Source organism: Natator depressus, chromosome 15 (assembly GCF_965152275.1).
Source record: "Natator depressus isolate rNatDep1 chromosome 15, rNatDep2.hap1, whole genome shotgun sequence".
Lineage (NCBI taxonomy): Eukaryota > Metazoa > Chordata > Testudines > Cheloniidae > Natator > Natator depressus.
The window spans coordinates 26439395-26463287 of record NC_134248.1 but is presented as its reverse complement, the minus strand read 5'-3'; the positions used below and the strand labels follow the sequence as shown (position 1 = coordinate 26463287).

General features: G+C 39.1%; 1 protein-coding gene across 5 annotated transcripts in view; it reads left to right on the top strand.

Moving 5' to 3' along the window:
• Positions 1-23893, top strand: part of CLIP1 (CAP-Gly domain containing linker protein 1) — a 113964-nt gene that overhangs the window by 72376 nt on the left and 17695 nt on the right. For 4 of the 5 annotated variants that reach the window (XM_074973003.1, XM_074973001.1, XM_074973002.1 and 1 more), the window contains 10 exons: positions 2958-3902; positions 5692-5808; positions 7133-7190; positions 7459-7542; positions 9759-9915; positions 10598-10763; positions 10862-11077; positions 15845-15982; positions 18242-18348; positions 21961-22081. In XM_074973003.1, the coding sequence (XP_074829104.1) occupies positions 2958-3902; positions 5692-5808; positions 7133-7190; positions 7459-7542; positions 9759-9915; positions 10598-10763; positions 10862-11077; positions 15845-15982; positions 18242-18348; positions 21961-22081 (2109 nt within the window). Of the gene's footprint in view, positions 1-2957; positions 3903-5691; positions 5809-7132; positions 7191-7458; positions 7543-9758; positions 9916-10597; positions 10764-10861; positions 11078-12231; positions 14518-15844; positions 15983-18241; positions 18349-21960; positions 22082-23893 lie in introns of all 5 variants that reach the window. The other variant, XM_074972998.1, reaches the window with a different exon arrangement.

Below are 23893 nucleotides of genomic sequence, written 5' to 3'. Positions count from 1 at the left end.
CATAGGGCCTAAAACCTCAGACTTTTTGGCAACAACCAGTCAAAATTATTTGTATTTACAAAAGAGAAGATGCAAAGCCTACAACTATAGGACAGGTTAGTAAGAATTGTGTATGTTGGCCATATTGTATCCTCGCTATTGTTGGCCGTTCTCAGCAGACACCTCAGCATGACTGACCAAATTGTGCTAAAAAAATAAGTTTGGTAAAATATTACCAGAAAGTCAATGACTATGTGACAAAAGGTCATAAATCTTCCATTACATGATAGGAGTCTAGGTCACCTGTTGCAAGACATCACTGTTTATGAATTTCCTTGTTCCTAAATTCCTCTCACATGTGCACATCAATGCTGGGTTGAGAAGCCCTCGTTGATGGCTTCAGTGTTCATGGAATCTTGTAGCTGGAGAAGACAAACCCTCAGTAACTGAGAGATGAGAATAACCTTAAAATACACTACAGCTCTTCAGAATGTAGTATCAAATATTTGATGAGAACCTGTAAAACTGGTCCAAGAGGTGATAAGTGAGCTCAGCCCTCTATGTGAAGAATTCCACCTGGCATAGAAATGAACCAATTAACGCCAGCTGTATTATGATGATCCTTGCAATGCAAAGGAAAATATTTCAAGGCTAGTTGGTGTATCCTTTAAAGATAGTCTGTGAATCAAGCAGCTAGCAGTTGTCTTCATCCTTCTCCTCAAACTGAAAAGCCTTGAGAGAGCTGGTTTGCTGAGGTTCTTGAGGAACTATCATTTTTCTGCATTAGAAAATTACTCATCATAGCAGTTTCTGTTTTAGTTGTAGGGGGGCAAGGAGTAGGGTTTCCAACTGTCTAATCGCACAAACCTAAACACACTTGCCCTGCCCCATCCCTTCTCCAAGGCCCCGCCTCCCATTCATTCCAGCCCCCATCCCTCTGTCACTAGCTCTCCCTCACCCTCACAGGCAGGGGGTTGGGGTATGGGCTGAGGGGTTCGGAGTATGAAGGTGCTCCGGGCTGAGCCTGGGGCAGGGAGTTGGGGTGCAGGATGGGTTTTGGGGTGTGGGCTCTGGAAGGGAGTTTGGATGTGGGAGGGGGCTGAGGGAGGAGGTTCGGGGTACGGGTTCTGAGAGGGAGTTTGGGTGTGGGAGGGGGCTCAGGGATAGGGCAGGGGGTTGGGGTGCGGGCTCCAGCCGGGTGGTGCTTACCTCGGGTGGCTCCCGGAAGCGGTGGCAGGGCCAGCAGCGGCTCCTAGATGCAGAGGCGGCCAGGGGGTCTCTGCAGGCTGCCCTTGCCTGCAGGCACCACCCCTGCTGCTCTCATGGGCCACGGTTCCCCATTCCTGGCCAATAGGAGCTGCAGAGTTGGTGCTCAGGACGGGGGCAACGCGCAAAGACCCCCTGCCCGCCCCTGCACCTAGGAGCCGCTGCTGGACATGCCAGCTGCTTCCAGAAGCGGCATGGATCCAGGGTGGGTAGGGAGCCTGCCTTAGCCCCACTGTGCTGCCAACCTAACTTTTAGCAACCTAAAATCTCCTGGATTGGCTTCAGTAGCCTCTGGGAGATTGAGCCCGATTCCGGGAGATTCCCGGCCAAACTGGGAGGGTTGGAAACCCTAGGAAGGAGTGATGGTTTGTTTTTCCCTTATCTCTCATCTATTTGGCCATCTTTTCCTTTGACAAAGTGAGCTTTGGTCTAAGAGAGTCATTGAAACAGTTATCTAATATGCTGTACATTTTCTTCATTGTTCATGGGGCAGGATTTTGTTGATTAGATTCTGCAGTGATACATACCAGCTTTAATAGGATATGTGAAAGCCAGTCATTTAACTTATTAAACACTTCCTCAAGATATTGCTGCCTTAATAATATATCCTAGATAGACTGCAAGGTTATCAGTTGTTCCGTCAAGATAACAACTTCCAAATATCCTTGCTTATTCCACTTACTGTTTTATAGTAAGCAGTTCTTCTTCTTTAACTTTCAAATTTCTTTCCTGAGCTATGTCCCAGTACATACTGCAAAATATATTGCTGTTAATGGGTTATGTGGGAGAGGTTTAAAACACATTATGGTTTTGTTCTTGAGGTCATAGATGGAATAATATAAAACAAAGAGTGGGATCTGTACAAAATACTTAAAAAGAATAATTTCAGGTAAGTAATATCTTTAATCTTGATGTTGATAATACAAGGAGGAGCAGAGACAGTAATTTCCTGATCAGGAACCAATGGTTTTGTGATGCTTTTGCATGTCACAGGCTTAATTCTTTAACCCTTCTTTGGCATTCTGAGAAAGGCCTTGGGTAGTGTAAGAATAATTTTTAAAGACAGTCTGGGGATAGATGCAATGGGATTTTCAACTATTGGTACATCTAGACCAAATAAATATATTTGCATTTTTCTGTTAGCTTCAAAACCAATATGAATGGTATAAGGAAGCAATTATCAGGACAAATGAAGACTGCAAACTCTCCACCCTTCATCATTCCACTTTAAATTCGTCCGTAGAAGCATTTTGCTAACCTGTGGTAACCTATATACATGCTGCGATTGTAAACTTTTGCCTAACAAATTTTTTTTTCTTTTAACAGCTAACTTCAGAAAGGGAGGTTAAATACATTCTGGCTTAAATAAAAGTTATACGGGTGTAAACATAGGTAGTGGTACTTTTATTTTAAAAGAAAGGAAATAATTTAAAAAGTAAACAAAATCAAGTATATTAGATTGTCTTGGTTCATAGATTTCCATGTAAAGCAAACATTTGTTCTTATTTATGCTCCGTGAGCTACCTCAGTAGGAATAGGAATTTGGATTAGACTAGATCTGATTTTGGCCAGTTATTGTCAAAAAGGTTGGTATGGATATACTAATGAGGTTAATTTGTAATAATTGAAGATTTTTCTTGAGACTTAAAAATCTTTTCATGCTTTTATATGTGGTGTAACTATTTCTCTTTTTAAAATGCTGTTGATCATAGGTGGCCACAGTATCCGAAAAATCTCGCATCATGGAACTAGAAAGAGATCTAGCATTACGGGTGAAGGAAGTAGCTGAGCTCCGAGGGAGATTAGAGTCTAGTAAGCTAGTCAGCGATGTGGACAGTTCTCTCTCACTGCTACAAGAAATAAGTTCTTTGCAAGAAAAAGTGGCAGAAATTAGCAAAGAACATCAGAGTGAAATAAATTCACTAAAAGAGAAGTTTGGAATTGGTGAAGAATCTTATCGGAAGGAGATCAAAGCACTTTCAGCTTCACATGAAAGAATTGCAAAAGAAAATGAGTTGTTGAAAACTAAGCTTGATTTTGCCAACAAGGAGAATTCAGATGTGACAGAGCTGTGGAAATCAAAGCTGGAATCTGCTATTGCTTTACATCAGCAAGCAATGGAAGAACTAAAGGTTTCATTCAGCAAAGGTGTTGGGGCTCAGACTGCTGAATTTGCAGACCTAAAGACCCAGGTTGAGAAAATGAGATTAGAGCATCAAAATGAAACATCAAATTTAAAACTAAAACAAGAAAACGAAAGATCTCAGCATATGAAAGAGATTGAAGCTCTGAAAGCGAAGCTATTGGAACTCACTGAGGAGAGAGAGCGAAGCCTGGAAAGCCTGAAGACCAAACTAGAAAGTGCAGAAGATCAACATCTAGTAGAAATGGAAGACGCTTTAAACAAATTACAGGAAGCTGAAATAAAGGTAAAGGAGCTAGAGGTACTGCAAGCCAAGTGCAATGAACAAACCAAAGTTATTGATAGTTTAACAACACAGATCAAAGTTGCTGAAGAAAAGATTTTGGACCTTGATGCACTTCAGAAAGCCAATTCTGAAGGTAAATTGGAAATCCAGAAACTTAGCAAGCAGCTTGAGGCAGCTGAGAAACTGATACAAAACCTAGAGACTGAAAAGATTGATGGGAGTAGCAAGGTTTGTATCAACATCCATCTTTTTACTTTAATTTGTTTTATTTTAATTTACATTTCTACCTTTTTTATCTACAATCATGAGCTCATCAAAGAGGGGAAGATAGTCTTAGGAGAGACAGTATATTTTTTTAATCATCTGAAGAGGTTTAGAGAAACTGTCCACTACATCTAATCTGGAAGGCTGTATCTTGTCTTGTAGGGTTGTAGTTTGGGTAGAGGTGTGTGGGTCGTGCCCCCATAGAAGTTCTTTCTTGCTGTGAACTTATGAACCCTATAACCTCTGCTCTGAGAGCTGTGTTGGGGCACTCGTGGTCCTAGTAAGCAAGATGAATCCATGTATTTATCGATGTGTAATAAGTTAAATAGTGGATGTATTGAAATTAAGTGATGTGTGACTCTAGGAAAATCTCTTGCCTCTCTGATAAACATATTGAGTTGCACAGAGGTTTCCTCACATTCCTCATACAGTTTCTAAAAGCCTAGGAAGAGCGTGTACTGCTTTAAAGGGGGTCTTGTGGTTAAGGGACAGGACATGGAGTCATGAGATGAGTTCTGTTCCTCGTCTTCCCACAAATGTTATGTGTGATCTTGGACAAGTCATTTCACTTCTGTGTCTTGAGTTCTGTCTGGGGCACAGTCAGAATAGGTGGAACATTTAATGCCTGTGAGACTAGTGCAGGGAGCTATAAGTAATCACCTCATCAATGTGAAATACAGTGGCCTCTGGAATTCATCTCCCTTTAGATAGAGGGAGGAGGGATGAAGGAGAGACTCCTTAGCCCTTAATTATCCAGGAGTGGAAAACTGATAGGATAAATAACTATTTTCCCTTTCTCCCTCCTACTAGCCAGGAAGGGGGAAGAGGCAAGGGAAAAGGTGCTGTATCTAACGGGCCAGGAAAGCCATAAAATCACAGTGAGACAAGCTGATGGGGCATCTGTACATGATGATGGTGGTGTGTGAAACAGCATCATCACATGAAATGTCTTGAAGCAAAGATTGCCACACTGTGTGTGTCTCGGTGATTTTTCTGGCGCTCAGGCCAGTAACTGACAAAATGGCTCCGTAGTTGAATATCACTATATTATACAGGTGGAAGATTATTCTGCTACTGTAGTTTGGAATGAAGGGAGTGAAATGTAGTGTCTGGGCTCTTTCCCCTTCACACAAGATTTGTCAAGTCAGCTCTGTGATCATAAAGAAAAAGTAATGAGGCCACTTTCCTAAACCTCTCCACAAATGGTGCCAAAAAATTGGACTTACATGGACTTTCGGCATGATTTTCAGAGATCATGTCGAGCATCCACAATTCCCATGAAAGTCAGTGGGTGGTGCAGGTGCTCAATATCTTTGGAAATCATGCCAGCAATATGTAATATTCAATACAGTCAGTTATAAGGTGCTTACTAAATATTCCAGCAAGAAACGTTCTGTTGATGCAGTAAGCACAATTTAAAACACTTGAATATACCCAAAATGTCTAGCATTAAAGAATGTTTGCAGCATAATTCTGAGAGAACTAAATTTAGACTACTTTCAAATCACAAGGATTGTCTCAAACTTATTCCAAGATGCAGTTTAATACTGTGGTGCAGCCTGCAGTGGAAATCAGCTATATTCAGTTAACACACAACATTTTTCCTTCAGCTTTTGTTCACGTTTTTTTAATTTTTCTACATATGATGGTTTGAACATTCTAGTTATTTCCTTGAAGCTCAAGATTTTATGTTCTTCATGTTTTCATTCATGTTTGTAATTTTTGTTTTACTCCATCTAATCCACCCTGCCAGGCTAGTAATCTGGCCAAAGAACTGCAGGGCAAAGAGCAAAAGCTTCTTGACCTGGACAAAAACTTGGGTGCAGTAAATCAAGTTAAAGATTCTTTGGAAAAAGAGCTTCAACTTTTGGTGAGTAATTCTCAGAAATCTTGTCTGTACCCATTGGGTTCTCTTTGAGCTTTTTAGGGGGAAATCGTCACTATTATCCAAGGGTCAAATGTAACAGTCCTTACTCCAGCAAAAATCTCACTCATTTCAAATGGACTTTTGTCAAAGTAAGGAATGCAGGCTTTGAGTCCAAGTGCTTTGTATATCGGATTTCAAAATGAAAAGTACAATAAGATTAACTTTTACTTTATCAAGTTGTTGCCTAAGCAGAGCTCAGCTGTTACTGGTTTACAGTTAAAACATTGAGCCAGATCGAATACATCGTATAACACATTTTTAGAATAGTCATTAAGGTAGGTATAGTCCTTTTTCATTATAAGTGCTATATGAGTTAACTCTACTTCACTGTGTTATTTACAAGTAGCTTTTGAATAACAAATTTTCACTTCCTTCTTGTTTTGCAACATAATAATTAAATTTCTCAGTGTTCTACATTTGGGCTAGCTCCTGCTGCGATTATCCCAGCCTTAGGAGGAAGCAAGATGTGTGTGTGTGTGTGTCTCAGTCTTTCTATGTGGTCTTTCTAAGGCCATTGCTGTGTTTTATTATGTTGATTAAGGAGCCCCAGTATTTTATCTATCTCTGTATCCTGGCCTTTCCTCAGATGTTGCTAACTTTCCATCTCTTCCTGCCATTATGGATGGAGGAGGGAGGGATAGCTCAGTGGTTTGAGCATTGGCCTGCTAAACCCAGGGTTGTGAGTTCAATCCTGGAGGGGGCCATTTAAGGATCTGAGGCAAAAATTGGGGATTGGTCCTGCTTTGAGCAAGGGGTTGGACTAGATGAGCTCCTGAGGTTCCTTCCAACCCTGATATTCTATGATTCTGTGAAAAGGCTGGCATGAGATTGGCCACACGGCTGCATGGGGCCATTCAAAGAGCAAGTCCACCACAGCCTGTGAGCTAAAGTTTATAACTTTCTAAAATCGAGGTCCAGGAGCCCGCTACACTTTCGAGACCCGTAAACCACGTCTCCCATACAGAGCTGAGCTGCTGCTGTACCGCTGTCCTAGTTTACAAAGAAGCTCCCTTTGCTGCCTAGGGGACCCCCTTTCAAACGAAAATGGGGAGACTGTTTTTTTCTTTTACTTCCCTGTGTTGCCAAGTTCACAATAGACTATAAATTACAAGTCAAAAATGTATACTACACCTATGGCAGTAGTGGGTCTTTATCAAATCAGGAAGTGAAAAAAATAGTAACACTACTTTTAATGAAGTTCATATTGAATAATAGTGTGTCATTACCAGATAGTTAAAACTTGTCTTGGGTTTTCATTCCCTTCTAGAAAGGCAAGTTTACTTGTGCTGCTGAAGAGGCGGAAAGCGTTCAAAAATCTATGCAAGGTATGTTTCCCTAGAATTGAAATGCATCCCCTCAAAACCCGCTGGAAAAAAATGGTGCTGAAAAAAATTTCTTCAAGAGCCTAAAGGTTATATTTGTTAATTTAGCAGGATTTGTCTTGGCAACTAGGAATAAAACAGGATGTTTTGCCGCCTCCTTGTTTGATTTGAGTAATATGAATTCCTTGTAAAATTAGGTTTTCTTTAACAAGATGAGCCACAATAACTGGGGAATTAACTTTATCTTTTAAATATCATTTTGTTTCCATAGAAACTATTAAAAAACTGAACCAAAAAGAAGAGCAGTTTGCACTCATGTCCTCGGAACTGGATCAGTTAAAATCTAATTTGACAGGTAAGGAAATGACAAAACTGAAGGGTTTGAAATGTGCCATCAGCTTTATGCTTTCATGCCACCTTGCTGCTCTTAGCACATGGTGATGACTAATACCCGCATTGTGGCAGACATTGTGTCTGCAAACTAACGTTGGGAAGCTAGAAAGTCAGATTCCTGTTTGAACCAAGCCCTAGTCCTAAGCTAAAACAAAACATATCATTAGTGTGAAATGTAAACACAACTGAAAAACTATATATAGGGACACTGCAAATTGACCATGGCAAGGAAGTAATGGTAAAGTATTTCCTGGCTCAGCTAGCTTCCTGGTTGAACCTTTGTTGCTTAAGTCCTTTCCAGGGATCTGGTTAAAGCTTTGCATTAGTAATTTATCTGCTTTAATGGCACAAACAACACACATACAAAAATATGTTAATATTGCAACTGATCTAAGTTGATTATTAGTGGAGATGCTCCAGGGTGAAGGCTGGGAAATGATGACGCACTCAGGGTACGGCTGACAGCAGAGAGTAGGCAATGTGTAGCTATGCCTCAGTGAAAACCAGGATGTGCCTACTCTGCAGTATATAGCTACATGCATCATTGAAAGGCTCTGGCAGTGGGATACTGTGACAGTCTGTATCCCTATGTTCACCTGATGAAGTGAGCAGTTAAGCAACCAAAGCCATGCCTTTTTAATAGAAAGTTCAGGGTCTTAACAGATCATTCACCATTGATCTGGTTAAACAGAACTAAAGGCTCAAATTCCGAACTGCTACACTGGGGTCTCATACTACCAGAATTTGATATGGAAATTGTGCACATAAAGGGAAAAGAAAACATGGTGGCAGATGCCATGTCCAGGAAAGAGGGCCCTGACCTACTGTCTACAGGTCAGCCCGTGGGTAACCCTCCTGCAGCTTTGTAAAGGGGGAGGTGTGACAGTCTATATCCCTATGTTCACCCTTTTTACAAAACTATAATGGATTTTATACAAAATACGCCTTGTGAGGTACCATATGAAAACTCATAATGTGCTGATCATTATTGTCCTGGGAAAATGTGTGGCAACATTGTATGTAAAGTTATAAGATTCTACTGTATAACATTACTGAGACATATTCCAAGTTTAGAAAAACACGCATCCCAGCTTAGAGAATTGAGGGGACACAGGTCCATCAGTCCAGATTGTACCCTGGGTAATTCCACGGATATTACACTGGCTAAAATATCAGTGGAGATGGGGGAGGCACAGCTTGGTCATGTAGAGAACTGTGTAGGGTACATACCCTACAGGTTCAGGCATGTGTTTACTTGCCTGAAGAGTGGCTCACCATCTACACTGCTACATATAGCTATGCTGGGGGCGTATAGTGTATCCATTCTACACACTGCCATAAGGAGCGTGCAGTGTAGGGGTACCGTTAGTGTGTTCATGAAATGCAACATGTAAATGACATGTGCCTTGTAACAGACACATAGAAAGCATTTGACAGCTCATGAAAAGAATATGAACCCTGTTTACATGTGAAGACTCCTTTTTAGTGTGGTTGTTAACTACTTCTGTGACCTTCGAGCTAGCACATCACCATCCCCTGTCTCATAACCTGTAGTACCATTTCCTGCTGTACACGTCCACCTAATCTCTTTTTACTGCAGTCTAAACTGACCTTATGTATATAAAAGAAAACCTCCTAAGCCCTGCTTCCTAGTCTCTTCCTTGGAGGTAGTCATTAGCTTGCATGTATATGGAGCCATTTTCTACAGTGACTTGATGTAGCTCTCATTGCTCCTTGTGTTTACACTGCTCTAAAGACTAGTTGGTCTAATATTTTTCCCTTGATAGCTGCATGTAACTTCAGTTAAGCGAGTATGCCCAAATGTATCTGCTGGATTTCTCTCCTAATGGTAGAGCCCAGCATCAATTTTTAACAGCCTGATACCTATAGTTAAGTGAAGCATCGACTGCAAGTTCTATTCTTGATTAATTGCTTTTCCTGTGTCTCTCCATGTACAATGTTATACTTTTCTATTGGGAGTTTTACACCTTTCCATTACCCAAGAGCCTACAATTTACAGTCCAAACCCAAACGTGACTTTTAGTTTTGGAAGGTCAACTTGCTAATTTTATGGCACCAGGCTAACTCTGATGTTTACAGTCTCTTGTTAGCATTTAGGTGTGTTGTGCCTGGCCTGTGGATTAAATTTACTAGAATATTAACTTTTTTTATGTTCAGTTATGGAGAAAAAATTGAAAGAGAGGGAAGAAAAAGAACAGCAGTTGACTGAAGCTAAAGCCAAACTCGAGAATGATATAGCAGAAATAATGAAGTCCTCGGGAGATAGTTCTTCTCAGATGACAAAGATGAATGATGAGCTGCGGTTAAAAGAAAGGTATCCCGTTGCTGTCAGAGCATTTTCCTGCCATTTGTTCCTACATTTTTTGTCCTTTTGTAAGTAGCTATGAAAGCTCATCCTGAAACAAATCTGATTCCCGTTGATGTGACAACAGAGCTTGTGCCATCAAATTCATTCTGTCTTAAATACTCTGTACATATATCGGATTTAAAAGACACTTGGTTTAAAAATTATTTAATAACTTCTTATTTATGTAACAACATCTGGCACTTTTGAAACTAAATGAATATACTTTTTCAGTGTTTGAGTATCATTGCATTTCTTTTAGCTTAGACACAGAAAGTAAACTATACAATTTCTGGTTCTCCTGCACAAATACAATGCATGCAACCCAAACACTGCAAGGGAATGTGTGTTTGTTTTAAACATAATTTAATGCAAACATTTCTGTTTTTGCAAAACCCTGAACTTTGGGGTCAGATTTACCCTTACATTGGTACTTTTGTGTGCATTGAATCTTGTTATTGGTGCATTTAATTTGATAGAACATTCTGTGCACTTTTTAGTGTTTGAACAAACCTGTTTCTAAACTTCTTTTGGTCTGTACTAAAGATTTAATAGAAGCATGCTGCAACTTAGAGAGAGCGATGTGTCTGTACATTAGTTACATTTTCAGCAAAAAGTCATTTTGCTAATTTCTGATTTATTTATTTTTTAGAAAGCTAGAAGAACTACAAATTCAGCTTACAAAATCAGATGAGAAGTCAGCTCAGCTGCAGGAAAATATGGAACAGACAACACGTAAAGCTGAGCAGAACCAGCAGGAAACACTTAAGAATCATCAGGCTGAACTGAAGAAAATGCAAGATAAATTAGTAGACCTGGTAAGAAGAACTATAGAAAAAGCTAACTAGTTATGTTGGAAAGGGTATTAAAAAACCTAGATTTCTGATTGCATTCAAATTGCTCTAAAATCTGACAGGAAAAGCAAATTGAGAAAAGCCAGAATCAGTGTAAGGATCTGCAGATGACGCATGAAAAAAACAATTCTGAGATGGTTGCTGAGCACAATGCCGTCATCAAAGGGCTTAAACAGAATCTACTGGACACAGAAGAGATGCTGAAAAGTGCAGAAGAGAAAAACAGAGACTTGGAAAAACAAGCTGAGGAGCTGAAAAAACAAGCAGAACTTGCCAAAGTATGTGTGTCTTTTAAGCAAATAATTGCTCTATTATCTCTCTCCTTACAATGACTTACTCCTTTACCGTTTAACCTAACCCATCCCTATTAACTTTGGGTTTTGGTATTCACTCAGCGAAAATTTATCGACTAGATGAAGTATTATTAAGGAAAGGACACCTACACTATTGACTACTAGATAATCTTTTTATCCATATTTTAATTTAATACAAAGTATGGTACTTAGCAATTAACTTTATATCCTCATAGATTTCTGTTTCAGTCAGAGCCAGTTGGAATTAAATTTTATTTCTCTTTAATAAGGGATTTTAAGCATCTGGATTTTAAATAATTAAGTGTACTTAGAAATATTTTCTTTACAGGCACCTTGTTACTGAAATTTTGTTTTGTAAATCAGTTCTATGTTGTGTATAATTATTTTTCCCTTAGCTTGATTTAAATAACTTTCACTGATTTTTTTTCTCTGTTTCCTGGATATTGTTGCTTGCTTTCATCTCTCATTCATTGTTTATTTGCCTTAAGCCTTGTGTTATGTTACGCTTTAGCAGAATATTCAGTGTATAAATTGACACACGAAAGTTAAAGTATCTGACATATTTCTGATGTAGTATTTGAACAAATTAACCTTTTTATGATAAGGTATCATGGGTACATTACCCATGTAGTATAAACACTATATAAAGTAACTAGAAGTCAGTATCTAGTACAGCTCCCTGGATTAACTGTAATGCAACTCATCCAGGTATTGACTAAATCTTGTTTTGTTTTCTACAGTAGCTTTTTAAAATTGCTCCATGCTTAATCTATGTACGTGGTATCATTTAAATCACTTTTTTTGGGCAGGGAGGCGTTATTGGAGCTGTCTTACTAAAAAGCCAAACTCTAGTATGGATGAACACACAACTAGTGCATCTTTAACATAACTATCATTAATTAGTTCCACTAGGTTGTCTCACTAGCTAGTCATTGTTTTGTAATAAAAATGGCTTTAACGTTTTTCGGCAGTTGAGATTACCCAGAGACTTTTGTGTGTCAGTATATACGCTTTTTTAAATTTAAACTATAATAGCTCTATTTGTCCTTAATCCATACTTCTCATTTGTCTGTTTGACTTCATTTTTGTTTCCCTTCTCCCCAACTTTATTTCTTTAGTCTTTAACTTCTGTGTTAGCATCAGCCAAAAAAGAGATTGAACTAATGTCAGACGAGATGAGGGGTTTGATATCAGAGAAGGAGATTCTGGCACAGGAGGGAAATGCTTTAAAATTAGAGAAAGGTTCACTATTATCAAAACTACTAGAGTTGGAATCCAAGCTTGTGTTGTTGCAACAAGATCAGGAAAAGCTTTGGACAATAAATGAAGAACTTGATTCAGAAAATAAAAAAATCTTAAAGGAAAAGCAAGAAGCTGAAACTAAAAGTCAACAGGAAAGCACAGAAAAGGCAGCATTAATTTCTGAGAAACGAAAGTTACTTATTGAAATAGGGACAACACAGAAAGACCTTCTAAATATAAGTAGAGAAAATGATGCTCTACACTCTTCAGAATCAGCACTGCTCCAACGGCTGGAAGAACTTCAGTCCAGCAAAGATGCTTTGGTTCTGGAATCTCAGAAGCACATTAAGGAAAGAGAAGAACTGCAGGATAATCAGAAAAAGCTTTCTGAGGAGAGTACTACTCTTCTTAAAGACAAGGATGATGTCATCCAGAAGCTGAAAAGCTCTTATGAGGACCTGGCCAGAGATCAAAAGGAACTCTTGCAAGAATTATCTGCTCTGGCTGCAGAGAGAAATTCAGTCTTGGATAAAAATTTGGCTCTTGAAAGTACATATGTGGCCTTAAAAAATGAAAGGGATGATCTGTTGCAAAGAAGCCAGGACCTGCTATCCGAAAAGGAAGCACTCCTTAAAAGTCAGGAAGAGCTCCATGTAAGCTTAGAAACTGCTCTTAATGAGGAAAAGACCTTAAATATGAAAACTGAAGGACTGCAAGCAGAGCTAGATGCTGTGGTTAAAGAACTTAAAAAAGCTACCAAAGACAATGTAGAGTTGCAGTCCTCCCATGCTAGTCTCTCTAAGCTGCTTGAAGAGATTAAAGCCAGTAGGGAGACAACAGACTCCGAATGTATCCAGTTACTACAAGAGAAGGAAGCACTCTCTTCATCTGAGCGGAGGCTTTTGGCCGAAAGGGAGGAACTTTTAAATGAAAATAAAGCAATTGCGGAAAAGCTTGCCAAGACCTCAGAAGATGTCACCTTTGCTGAGAAAGCTCTAAATGAGAAAATAAGTCAACTGAGCAGAGAGAAGGAATTGGCTTCTCAGAAGTCAGTGAAACTTAAAAAGCAGAATGATGCCCTTCTCAAAGAAAAGGACATGTTAGAAACCAAATGTGCAGAGCTGCTAACTGAAAAACAGTCTTCTGCAAATGCACTGTGTGACTTGAAAAGAAAACATGACCTGGACATCTCAGCCAAGAGAGCACTCATTCAAGAGAAGGCAAAGCTCCAGAGTGCCATGGAAAGCCTCAAGAGAGAATTGGACAAGAAAACCCAAGAAAATCAAGAACTAGTAGGCTATAACTGTGAACTTTCAAAATGTCTGAAAGAGGCTCAGAGTGCCAAAACACTGCTAGGAAATGAACTTTCTGCTGTTTCACAAGCCAAGCAAGTCCTGATGGCTTCCTTCAAAACCTGTTCCTCCAGTAAGGAAATGTTAGCCAAAGAGAGGACTGAACTGCAAGAAGAATGTCAGAAATTAAATGAAGAGGTCAATATTATGCAGGAGAATTTAACAATAGAAAGGGAAGCTAGAAAGCTGGAAAAGGATTCATTCTTACTGGGACATGCAGAACTTCAGAACACCATCAGCTTCTTAGAGAGGGAGAAGGAGCAACTAACAGTTAAAAATAAAGAATTGCTGTCTGAGAAACAACTGCTGGTTCAGGAGAAACAAAAATCTGAATCCAAACTAGAGGAAATCGTAAAAGAAAAGGAGGTTCTCAGCACAGAGACTGATCAACTTGCCTCCAATATTGAAAAACTAAAGAGTGATTTTGCTTCCTTGACTAAATCGAAGGCGGAACTCCAGGACTTGCATGCCTGTCTCTCCAAGATCCTAGAAGATCTTCGGCATAGCCATGAGGTGACCGAATCAGAGCGAACGAAGCTGCTCCAGGAAAATGAGAGCCTGCTTGCGGAACAGAAGAATCTGACCATGATAAAGGAAGAAATCCTGAAAGAGAAGGAGAAGTTCTCTGAGGACTATTACAAACTGCATGATGAAGTCATGCTTTTAGCACAAACTAATGGTGACCTTTCAGCCAACCTACTGGTGTTACAGAACAAAAATCAGATGCTACTGGTGGAGAAGGACAAACTTGCTTTGAAACTAAAGGAAACCGAGGCTCTTCAGACACATACAGTAACACAAAAATCTGAGGTATTGAAACACATTGTTAAACCAGTCAAGTACAGTTACTAACACTGAGCACTAACTTCAATGGTTTTGATGTCTGCACTTTAATTGCACGACCAGCACTTCATCTTAATGTAGACAGACTGGAATTATCTTCCCTCTTGCTATATTACCCTGTTTGTCTCAAGTTGTCTGTAATGATGAGTGTGAAAGATCTTTTAACACCCATAATATAAAACAATTCTATGTCTAATCATAAGGAACTATGTTGTTGCTGAATGCTGTAAGAAAACAATTTTGAAACTGTGAATAAAAAGGAAAATGTTTTTTTTTCCAAATTCTATAGGAGAAATTTAACATTGGTAGAAAAAGTACTTTCTAGCTAACTGTAAATGGGCATAAATGAACATGATTTTAGACTTCGTGCTCACCTTACCTTTTTATTTTAAAAAAATTGAATAAAAAGAATATTAGTTTAAATTTACACAGTGATATAAAACAAAATCTCACTCCAGTATATGTAATTGGACAAAAGGAATTGCAAGACAATCCCCTAGCAGGCTTGGGTTTTTTTAGAACTTTCAAAACATGTTGTAATAAATTGCCATCTGAGTGTGTTCTTTTTATTCACAGTAGTGTTTACATTCACCACCAACAGAGCAGTAAATAGAACTTTGAGCCAGACCTTGCTTGACTTATAAACTGTAAAACCACTTAAAATACGAATTTTGAGGGGCGTTTTTTAATCCCAAATACTTTCAGAATATTTTACTCCAATCTAAAGCTTTGTGTATGATCTTCAAAGATTTAATTTCACAAGGGCAAGTCATCATTGACAATGTTAAAGTAACATGTAACATTAACTTGATAGCTAAATCTTTTTTGTTCTCCTATTTTAACTTTTAGGATCCTCTCACAGCAAATTTAACACAACTCCTCTTTATAATTCCACATCTTTCTAAAAGATCAGTCTGTTGGTAGTGAATATCTATTGAACAACTATGATTATAAGATGTTTGGGGTGTTTAAGGGTAATCACAGTGGATATAATTAGGGCCATTCAGGGATTTAATGAAAAAAAATCAACCTCAATGAGGACACAAGCATGGGATTGTAATTTATTTCTGCATGGAATTCGACCTTTTAAGATCTGTTTATACTTTATGCAGCTTCAGAATGCAGATAATTTCCAGTTTAAGTTATGAAAATGAAGCTGTTTAACATATTTGATTCAATATGGGCAAGAGCTGGCAAGTAACTGAGTTCTGCATAAAGTATACAGAATATAGTATAATGGCTGGTCTACTGCATTGGAGTGTTCCATCCAATAATAATTCTTTCTTATATTTAGGCTGCTAAAATGGCAGACGATGCTTTGCAGGTAGTGGAGCAGGTGACCAAAGAGAAGGATGCCCTTCATCAAGAAAAGATCAATACGCTGGCCTCCTTGGAGGACTCCAGACAGACAAATCAGAAGCTGCAAAATGAAGTAACCGCTTTTAAATGTTTATATATGAAAGTAGTCACAAAGTTCTTTAGAGACTTACAGGAACATTTTAAGGAATACCAGAATTATAATTCATGTGAAATCTACATCCAAATAGTCAAAAGCACTACAATTTATCAGTGAATATGTGCTCTTTGAGGTACCTACACTTTAGTCATATGTTGAGCTGGACATCTGATCACTTCCTTCTGCTAGTCTGATCTGATCTTTGCAAGTGAGAGGTTGTTTGAAACCCATTTTTTCTGTATATAACAATGACCTAAAAAGAAAAAAACTGTAGGTGCAGGTTTAGTTTTTACTCTTTAGTCCAGAAGTGTTTTTTTTTAAAGTGCCTAAATCAATAGGATCACAGCACAGGGGACAAGAGAAGGGGAAGGGAATATGGGGGAGCGGGGGAAAGGAGAAGAATGGGCTGAATAACCTTTGTCACTGTCTCACCACGGATCTCATCACGGCCATCTTGGCATGGGCTACTAGGTAGTGTAATACACAGAGAAGCTGTGGGTACTAATATAACTTTGTAGATTACATGCTTCTACCGCTCTAATGTGGTGTGTCCAGCTATAATTACAAATACTCTGTTACTTATATGTTCATGGACCCTGGCTCTCCAAGATACTGGAGCAGCATTTATCTACTATGATGAGAGATGCAGCATGGTACAGTAGGCAGGGCACAGATACAGAAGATCTAGGTTCTAAGCCTGGCTTCATCAGTGACTCAGTGTGTGGCCTTGGGCAAGTTGTTTACAATAACTTCTCTGTGCCTCAGTTTCCTCATCTTAAGTGGATAGTCCTTCCACGCCAATAAAAAGCGCTACAGAAGTGCTAACTAATAGTAGCATTAATAATCCACAAAAGTTCTCCCCTCCTAATCTAGCCTACAAAAAGTTTTTAGCTTCTGTGCATGGTTATTAAATGATGCTCTGTGTGACCTGAAGTTTCACAGCAGCATCTTCATTTCTCCTCCTCTGATTTATGTATTATTATTTATCATTTACTATTTATTATGGTAGCACATTTAGAGGCCACTCTCAAGATTAAGGCCCTACTGTACTGGGTGCTGTACAAATACACATGAAGTTGCAATTCCTGTCCCCAAAAAGCTTGCAACCTAAGAAATACCACAGTACTTTTCATGATGATTCTGTTTCCCCCTTTTTTTAACACTGCACTGTTTTTTGGTAGTGGTGTCTTCAATAGCACCTTAATCTCTTTTCCCCACATGTTGCCTCCAGGCTGCAGAGATTCAAGTATAAACTGACTGTTTGAAATAAAAAGATGTGGGGAAACGTACTTGAGCCCACTGGCTGGTACAGGCTGTGCTGATGATTCTCTAGAATTTTCTGATGTCTTTAAGATAATGAGCATTTTGAATGGGAAATGCGAGGCTAACCTAATGCCATAGGCTTCTATCTAAATATAATTTTCAATGATTTCAAGGCAATGTTGATTGCTGAGGAGAGATGGCATTATTAATGCCAGAAGTGGAATTTCTGGGTTGTTTAAAATAAAAAATCCACAATTCTATAATGCCATCGAAGTAGCTGGAGATTCTGGTTACATAAGATAATGTATTACTGAGTGCTTGTGAACAGTTGAGGTTTACAGTCTAAGTGCTTACATGATAGATGCAGGCACAGTAAATACTAGAAGGCTCTCTACAATTTGTGCCAAAACAACAAGATCTCTGAAAAGAATGGATTTTCCATTATTGCAAACACAACATCCAGCCTATTATTTCTCGCTGATTAAGGTACAGTAAAGCTTAACCATATGGTTAATTATGTATGTTTTTACCTAAGATCAGGGGGGAAAACCGCTATACAAATAGCACTCAATTATAATAAATCATACTGCATTAATTTTGCTAAAAACGTTGAGTTGTAGGTAAAGTGCTTACACAGGTAGGTGTTCTGTGTGAAATGTGGTGGACAGATTTCTAATGTTCTTCTGCTTATAATATTATCAGTTAGTCTTAAATTAACCTTTAACTTGCTATGCTGCTGGAATTGCATTGAACATAGTTAGGTTTGTTACACTTTTGTTAGTCAAATACTTCCCTGTGCAGACAGACTAATTTAACTCTTCACTCACCAAGACTTAAAAATAAAAAAGTGCAACAGTTCAAAACATCAGGCCTCCATTTTCACAAGTGCTTGACTATTTATTTACAAACATTTCGTTTGAAAATTATATGATTCCATGAATTTTTAACAAGATTTCCTTCCCTCCCCCCAAGCTGGACAAACTTAAACAAAACAGCCTGAAAAACGAAGAGGAACTTAACAAGTCAAAAGAACTTCTAAATCTGGAGAACAAGAAAATGGAAGAATTTAGAAAAGAAGTGTAAGTATTTAAATGTTTGTTGAGCCTTTGAACTCTTCCATAGTTGTTCTGTGTGAGTATGTAGCAGTTAACTTTCATAAATGAGTCTTTTTACCAGTTCATCTACAGTATCCTCATTTACAAAACAGAGGTACTTTGTTACAATTCACTACTAAGTTGGCTTCTGAAATATATAAAACATGGAAACCGAGCACTGCCATGGCTCTCTGAAAGTTACTGAATTATTTGTGGAGATGTTTTAAATTATGGTGCATTAATTGAATTAGTTTGAAGTGGTATACAGTTCTGCCACATGGGGGCACCAATTTGTTTAAAAAGCATCAATCCAAACAAATCTTGCAACATGTTTAAAGTGTTAGTGGTTCAAATGATTTTGTACATATTATATCTTTGATTTTAATTTTTTATCAATGGCTTATTTATCAAATTTGCACATACTGCCAGGCAAAGCCTGGTTTTTCTAACTTGTACCAGAGAAAATTCACCATGGTATGTGTAAATCAAGTTGTCTGTCTGCTGTCTTCTCTCAGGTCTTGTCTAGCATAGGAAAATATGTGATGTTTTAAAATGTGTCAGCTAGCATGTTGTTAAACACCACTTAGCCTCTAGTGTAGATGGAGCTCAGCGTGATAGCTGACCATGGTCCATTCCTAATCTAGACTGCCTTAGCCTAGATTCTGAAATTGGAATGTAGCTGGCAATGGGTGAAGCAGAGTGTGCTGCTGTTTGGGCTCACATTTATCTTGACTCTAGAGTGTTAATATAATCATTTTGTTTTGTCAATAAACTAAACCAATAGGACTCCAAAGAAAATGTAGGGAGTAGGTGTATCTGTAGTAAAAAAGTGCCTTAGCTGAGGCCATCCCAGGGCAGTACTAAAAGAAACACACACAGTCTCTCTGGTTTAAAGCCCTCTGGCCACAATTTGATTAGTGCATGTTAACCTCTGAATAAAACTATTAGCTCATAATTGGTATCCAGCAGCCTAAAACTGTGTCCCTCCCTGAACAAAGACACAGCATGGCTACTGGCCCCTCAGTGTCCCAAGCTTTAGAGACCTGGCACACTTAACCTCAGGTCTACAATCCCATCCTCTCTGTGTGGGGGGAATGTGGTGACCTGCTGGGGAGATTCAGAACCTGGAACTTGGACTGTAGGGCTGAGATAATTGCTTGAGATTTTCAAAACTGTGCAGGGGATTTTTGCCCCACACTTGACTGGTGCTGTGAGATCAAGGCAGTCCAGGCAAGGAGAGACAGTCTTTCTTGCAGAACACACAATATTAATGCTATGTTCCAGCACCTGCATCGCGGTACTGATTTTTCTGTCCTTTTAAAAACATAAATGGCCCCTTCTGGTGTGACAGGATTTTATTCCATCAGTAATTCCCACCTGCTTCAGCCCTTATAGAAAATGCCAAGGCAAAGTAATTATTTCCAGACTAGTTGCTCTACTCCTAGAACCCCAAGAAGTTAGCAGATCCCATATTTAATTAAAAATTATTCTTCTGCAACTTGTCAAGCAAAAATTATGTATAGAAATTGCTGTTTAGGCTTCTGTGTAGGGGACTTCTAGATAAAGGAGATTGGTTTCCTCTCACTTGGTCCTCTTATGATTCTGTTTAAGGCAAACCTTAATCATAGCCAATTGCTGAACATGGTCTCTAATTACCTGTTATTTTGGACTTCATGGATGTGGGGGGTAACTAATCTAATTTGACAGGTAATTGTAATACTGATTTAAGATTATTACATTATAAATACTTTGACATGTAAACAAAGTAATTAACATTGGTAAAGGATGGAGCTGAATTTTGCAGCTACAGCTTTCCTTGAATTCCTCAGCAGTCTGTGATTGCCAGAATGCCTTTGGGATGCCCTGTAGGTGATGGTAAACTCTTGTAATTGTGGAGGGGAATAATGCAGGAGAGCCCTTTCAATAGCCAGCTGTGGCTCTGTAGGTAGGGAAGTCTTTCAGTGGAAGTGGTAACCATTTTTGCAAAAGAGCATAATGTATAAAACTGGGCACCAGAGAAGCAGTGATACTGATTGGATTTTACTTACCTGGTTAATAAACACCCTGTCAAATGAATGCTCTTTTGGACATCAAATAAAATTCTCAGATACAAATGAATTACAACGGAATTCTGCAGTTTCACACAAATCCATGCCACTATTTGTGTGCCTTTAACATCAGGAATCTGACTTCCTGACACACTAGTGCCAAAATCAAAAGTCAAAGCACTGATATGGACTGCAGCACAGTAAACAAATGATGTTCAAATTAGATGTGTTCCTGCATTAGCAAACAGATTCATACCAAGATAATTTGATTCAGTGGGTGAGCCAGCACATTAAATACAGTTTAACTAGGCTGCCTTAATCGAGCATGAAAAACTGCATCAAAAATTGTTTACACTAGAGCCTGATCTTTAATAACTAATGTAGCTATGGCATAAGATCTAGGGAAAGGGCTGGAAAATGTTTGCGTTAAGTTTAATACACACCACACCGGATTACTTTTAATGTTGCTTGATAAAATGTTCATCCTATAATAAGAAATACTTTTGTTTAAACTGTAATTTAGCGAGTTAGCCAATAATGCTCCTGTTTTGTGAATCCTGTTACATAAATGTATCCCTCCGGGGCACATCAGCCATGGGTCATCGTAACATATTTTAGTATTCTAGTCAGTGTTCGACTGTGAAATATTGGCAAATATGACCACTGAGTATCCCTTTAGGAAAGCAAAATACAATGGTAAAAAAACTGCCTAGATGAAATAAAATGCAACTTTTTTTTTAAACATCCTGCCAACTTCTGTAGGTACCTTATTAAATGACATACACACAGACTATGCAACAGGCTTTTTTTTTTTAAATACATCCGTTAAAAATAATTATTAAAAAAGTCCAATCTTCTCAACAGCAACATGGATTAACGAAACTTGAAAATCCTAATTTGTTTTTTTTTTGCTATTAATGTTTGTTTATGTTGTGCATTTCACTGTAAGGACCACAAAAATAGACTAGTCATCATTACGTTTTGGCTCACCTGACTTCGTCTGTTCTTCAGTGTTTGGGTTGCAAGCCATTCCAGAGAATATTTCAGTCTGAACAAATGGAGTTTCTTTGATAATTTTAATTTCATAAACATTTCTGTTTGTGTTAGATTTGGTTAAAAACTCTGGGTATGTTTTTGTGCCTGTACGGGGGGTGGGATGTTAGAACTACCTGACTGTCTCTTCAGACATAAATAACATACTTCAAACAAAATTTAATACCATAAATTAGCAAATTTCTAAATCCGAGGGTTTTTAAACTCTTGGAGCCATGTAGAACTGGTAATAGGACGCTGAACAGACTTTCCCTTGCAGTGGTATCAGATGCATTTCAAGGAAAAGGAAGTAATTGTATGTTGTGCTCCCACCGCTCTCTTTTTCGGGGTTAAAGCTATCAGTGTGCATTTAAGGTATAGATTGTCACCTTTATTATAGATCCTATTAGACACGTGACCTAGATGTATTTTTCCAAGCTGTGAAGCTGATTCTCTCCCACAGTCTTTTCTTGCCTGTCTTGTTCCTATGGTAACCATGCACTCCCTGTCCTTGCAGAGAAGCGCTGAGACTGGCGGCTGCTCAGAAGTCCCAGCAGCTCACAGCCTTGCAAGAGGAGAACGTTAAACTTGCCGAGGAGCTGGGCAGGAGCAGGGACGAAGTCACAACTCATCAGAAGGTAGGGTGGCTAAACACTTAACTGTTCAGTGCTAGAGGATGCTGCAGTTTGATTGTTTAAAATAATCCATACTGTTTCCATGGATGCCTGTATGACCCTGTAATGTGCGTTTGTGGTTTAAAGGGATAGTTCATTTCAAGAGTGTTTAAATACATTTGCAAACCACCTCCGTTAGAAGGTTAGAATCATAGGATGGTGGATGGTGATATGACCCATAAAGAATCTTTATAACAGAGATGTCCATTTGAAGGCTTCAGGTAAGTGTGAATGAAATGTGCTGTAGCCAACTCCATATGCAAGGGTCTACTAAAGAGACACTCTAGTGGGATATTTTTATTTTCCAAACAACTTTCTTGTCACATCCTTTCCCCCTATATTAAGAGAAACTGTAGTTGTTTTCAAAAATCCATCCTTCCAGAGAGAATATTTTAAGGTGGTTTGGAGAATACTGTTCAAAACCCCTTTACTATGAAAATGGTGGTGGAAATGTGCACATGTGTGCGCTTCTGTATTGGGTGTAAATGGTGGGTATTAGAGGACTGGGGTTGGTATAAGGTTTTCTGGTGGCAGTGTAAAGTCTGTAAAACTCTACTGCCTTGTACATGTCAATAGAACCTTAAAATACATTTATTGTGGATGGAGCTTATTACATTGGTACTTGCAAATAAAGATTTAGAACTTAAATGTTAAGTGGCTTAATTGAAACTCTAGATCTCACATAGAATAATTCTGGTTATGTTAGAACCTCTTCCTGAAGTACAACCATTTAAATTATTTTTTCAAAGTTTGCATTTGAACTATGGCACCATGCTCTCTGACAATAGCGTGTCTCATTCTAGGACATGACGTGCAATGTAAAAAAAATAAGGCTAAGAGCAGTATGTGAGCCGCTGTCAGACACGTCGCCATTGCATAGAGCATGTGCCTTTGTGACAGCACTTAATGTGTTCTGTGTTTTCAAGCTTTACTGGAAGTCTCCCTTCCAGCCCTGCTGCAGAACCTCATGCTCCACCAAGATTTGAGAGGGCACACTTTCCTCAAAGCACCTCTTAGAGCTGAAGCCTGAGCAATTTTTAAGTCCTCCTGGGTGCTGTGACAGGAATAGTGCATGGAATCCTTCACCCTACAAAGTGCTTTGAAAGATGATTGCGGAATGTCCCTGGCATGCAGGCTCTCACCCGCCTCCTGAGTAGTGGTGTGATAATAGGATGCTGTCGTCTTAAACAACCAATGGGAGCCTTTTTTCCCTTTCAAATTATGTCCGAGCCTTTGCAGGTAGCCAGCTCCTTTCTTCAGACCAGCCACAACTGGAAAAGGCATCCTTGGCAGCAGGGCCATCCATTAATCCATGGCCTTCAGTGCATGGTCCAAGGAGCCAGGCTTTGGGAGGTCCGAGGGAGAATGCTGCAGTAGCCCATGCAGCTCCTGGACTGTCTTCCCAGGGGGATAATAGCAGTCTGGATCACCTAGTTATGGATCTGCCAGCCTTAGCTCTCCCCAGCCTGCCCCACTCCCAGTCCCCCCACAAACACACATGCTCTTTGACAGCCAGAAGCCTCTGTGGAGCTGTGCTTCATTGTTGGGCAGAGGAGTGGACCTCCTGCCAGGCTCATCTAATCCTGCCATCCTGCACAGTGTAAATTTACCACTTCCGTTGCATCCAGGGCTCTCTTCCCATGAGGGGAGCACAGGAGTTGCCCCAAGGCACTAGTATCAAGGAGTCTTCCAAGGGCTTGGAGGAGAAACAGCTTACGTGCTTACTGTAGCCATTCATATCACATGAAATTCTCCTTGGCGAGGAAGGAATCTTAG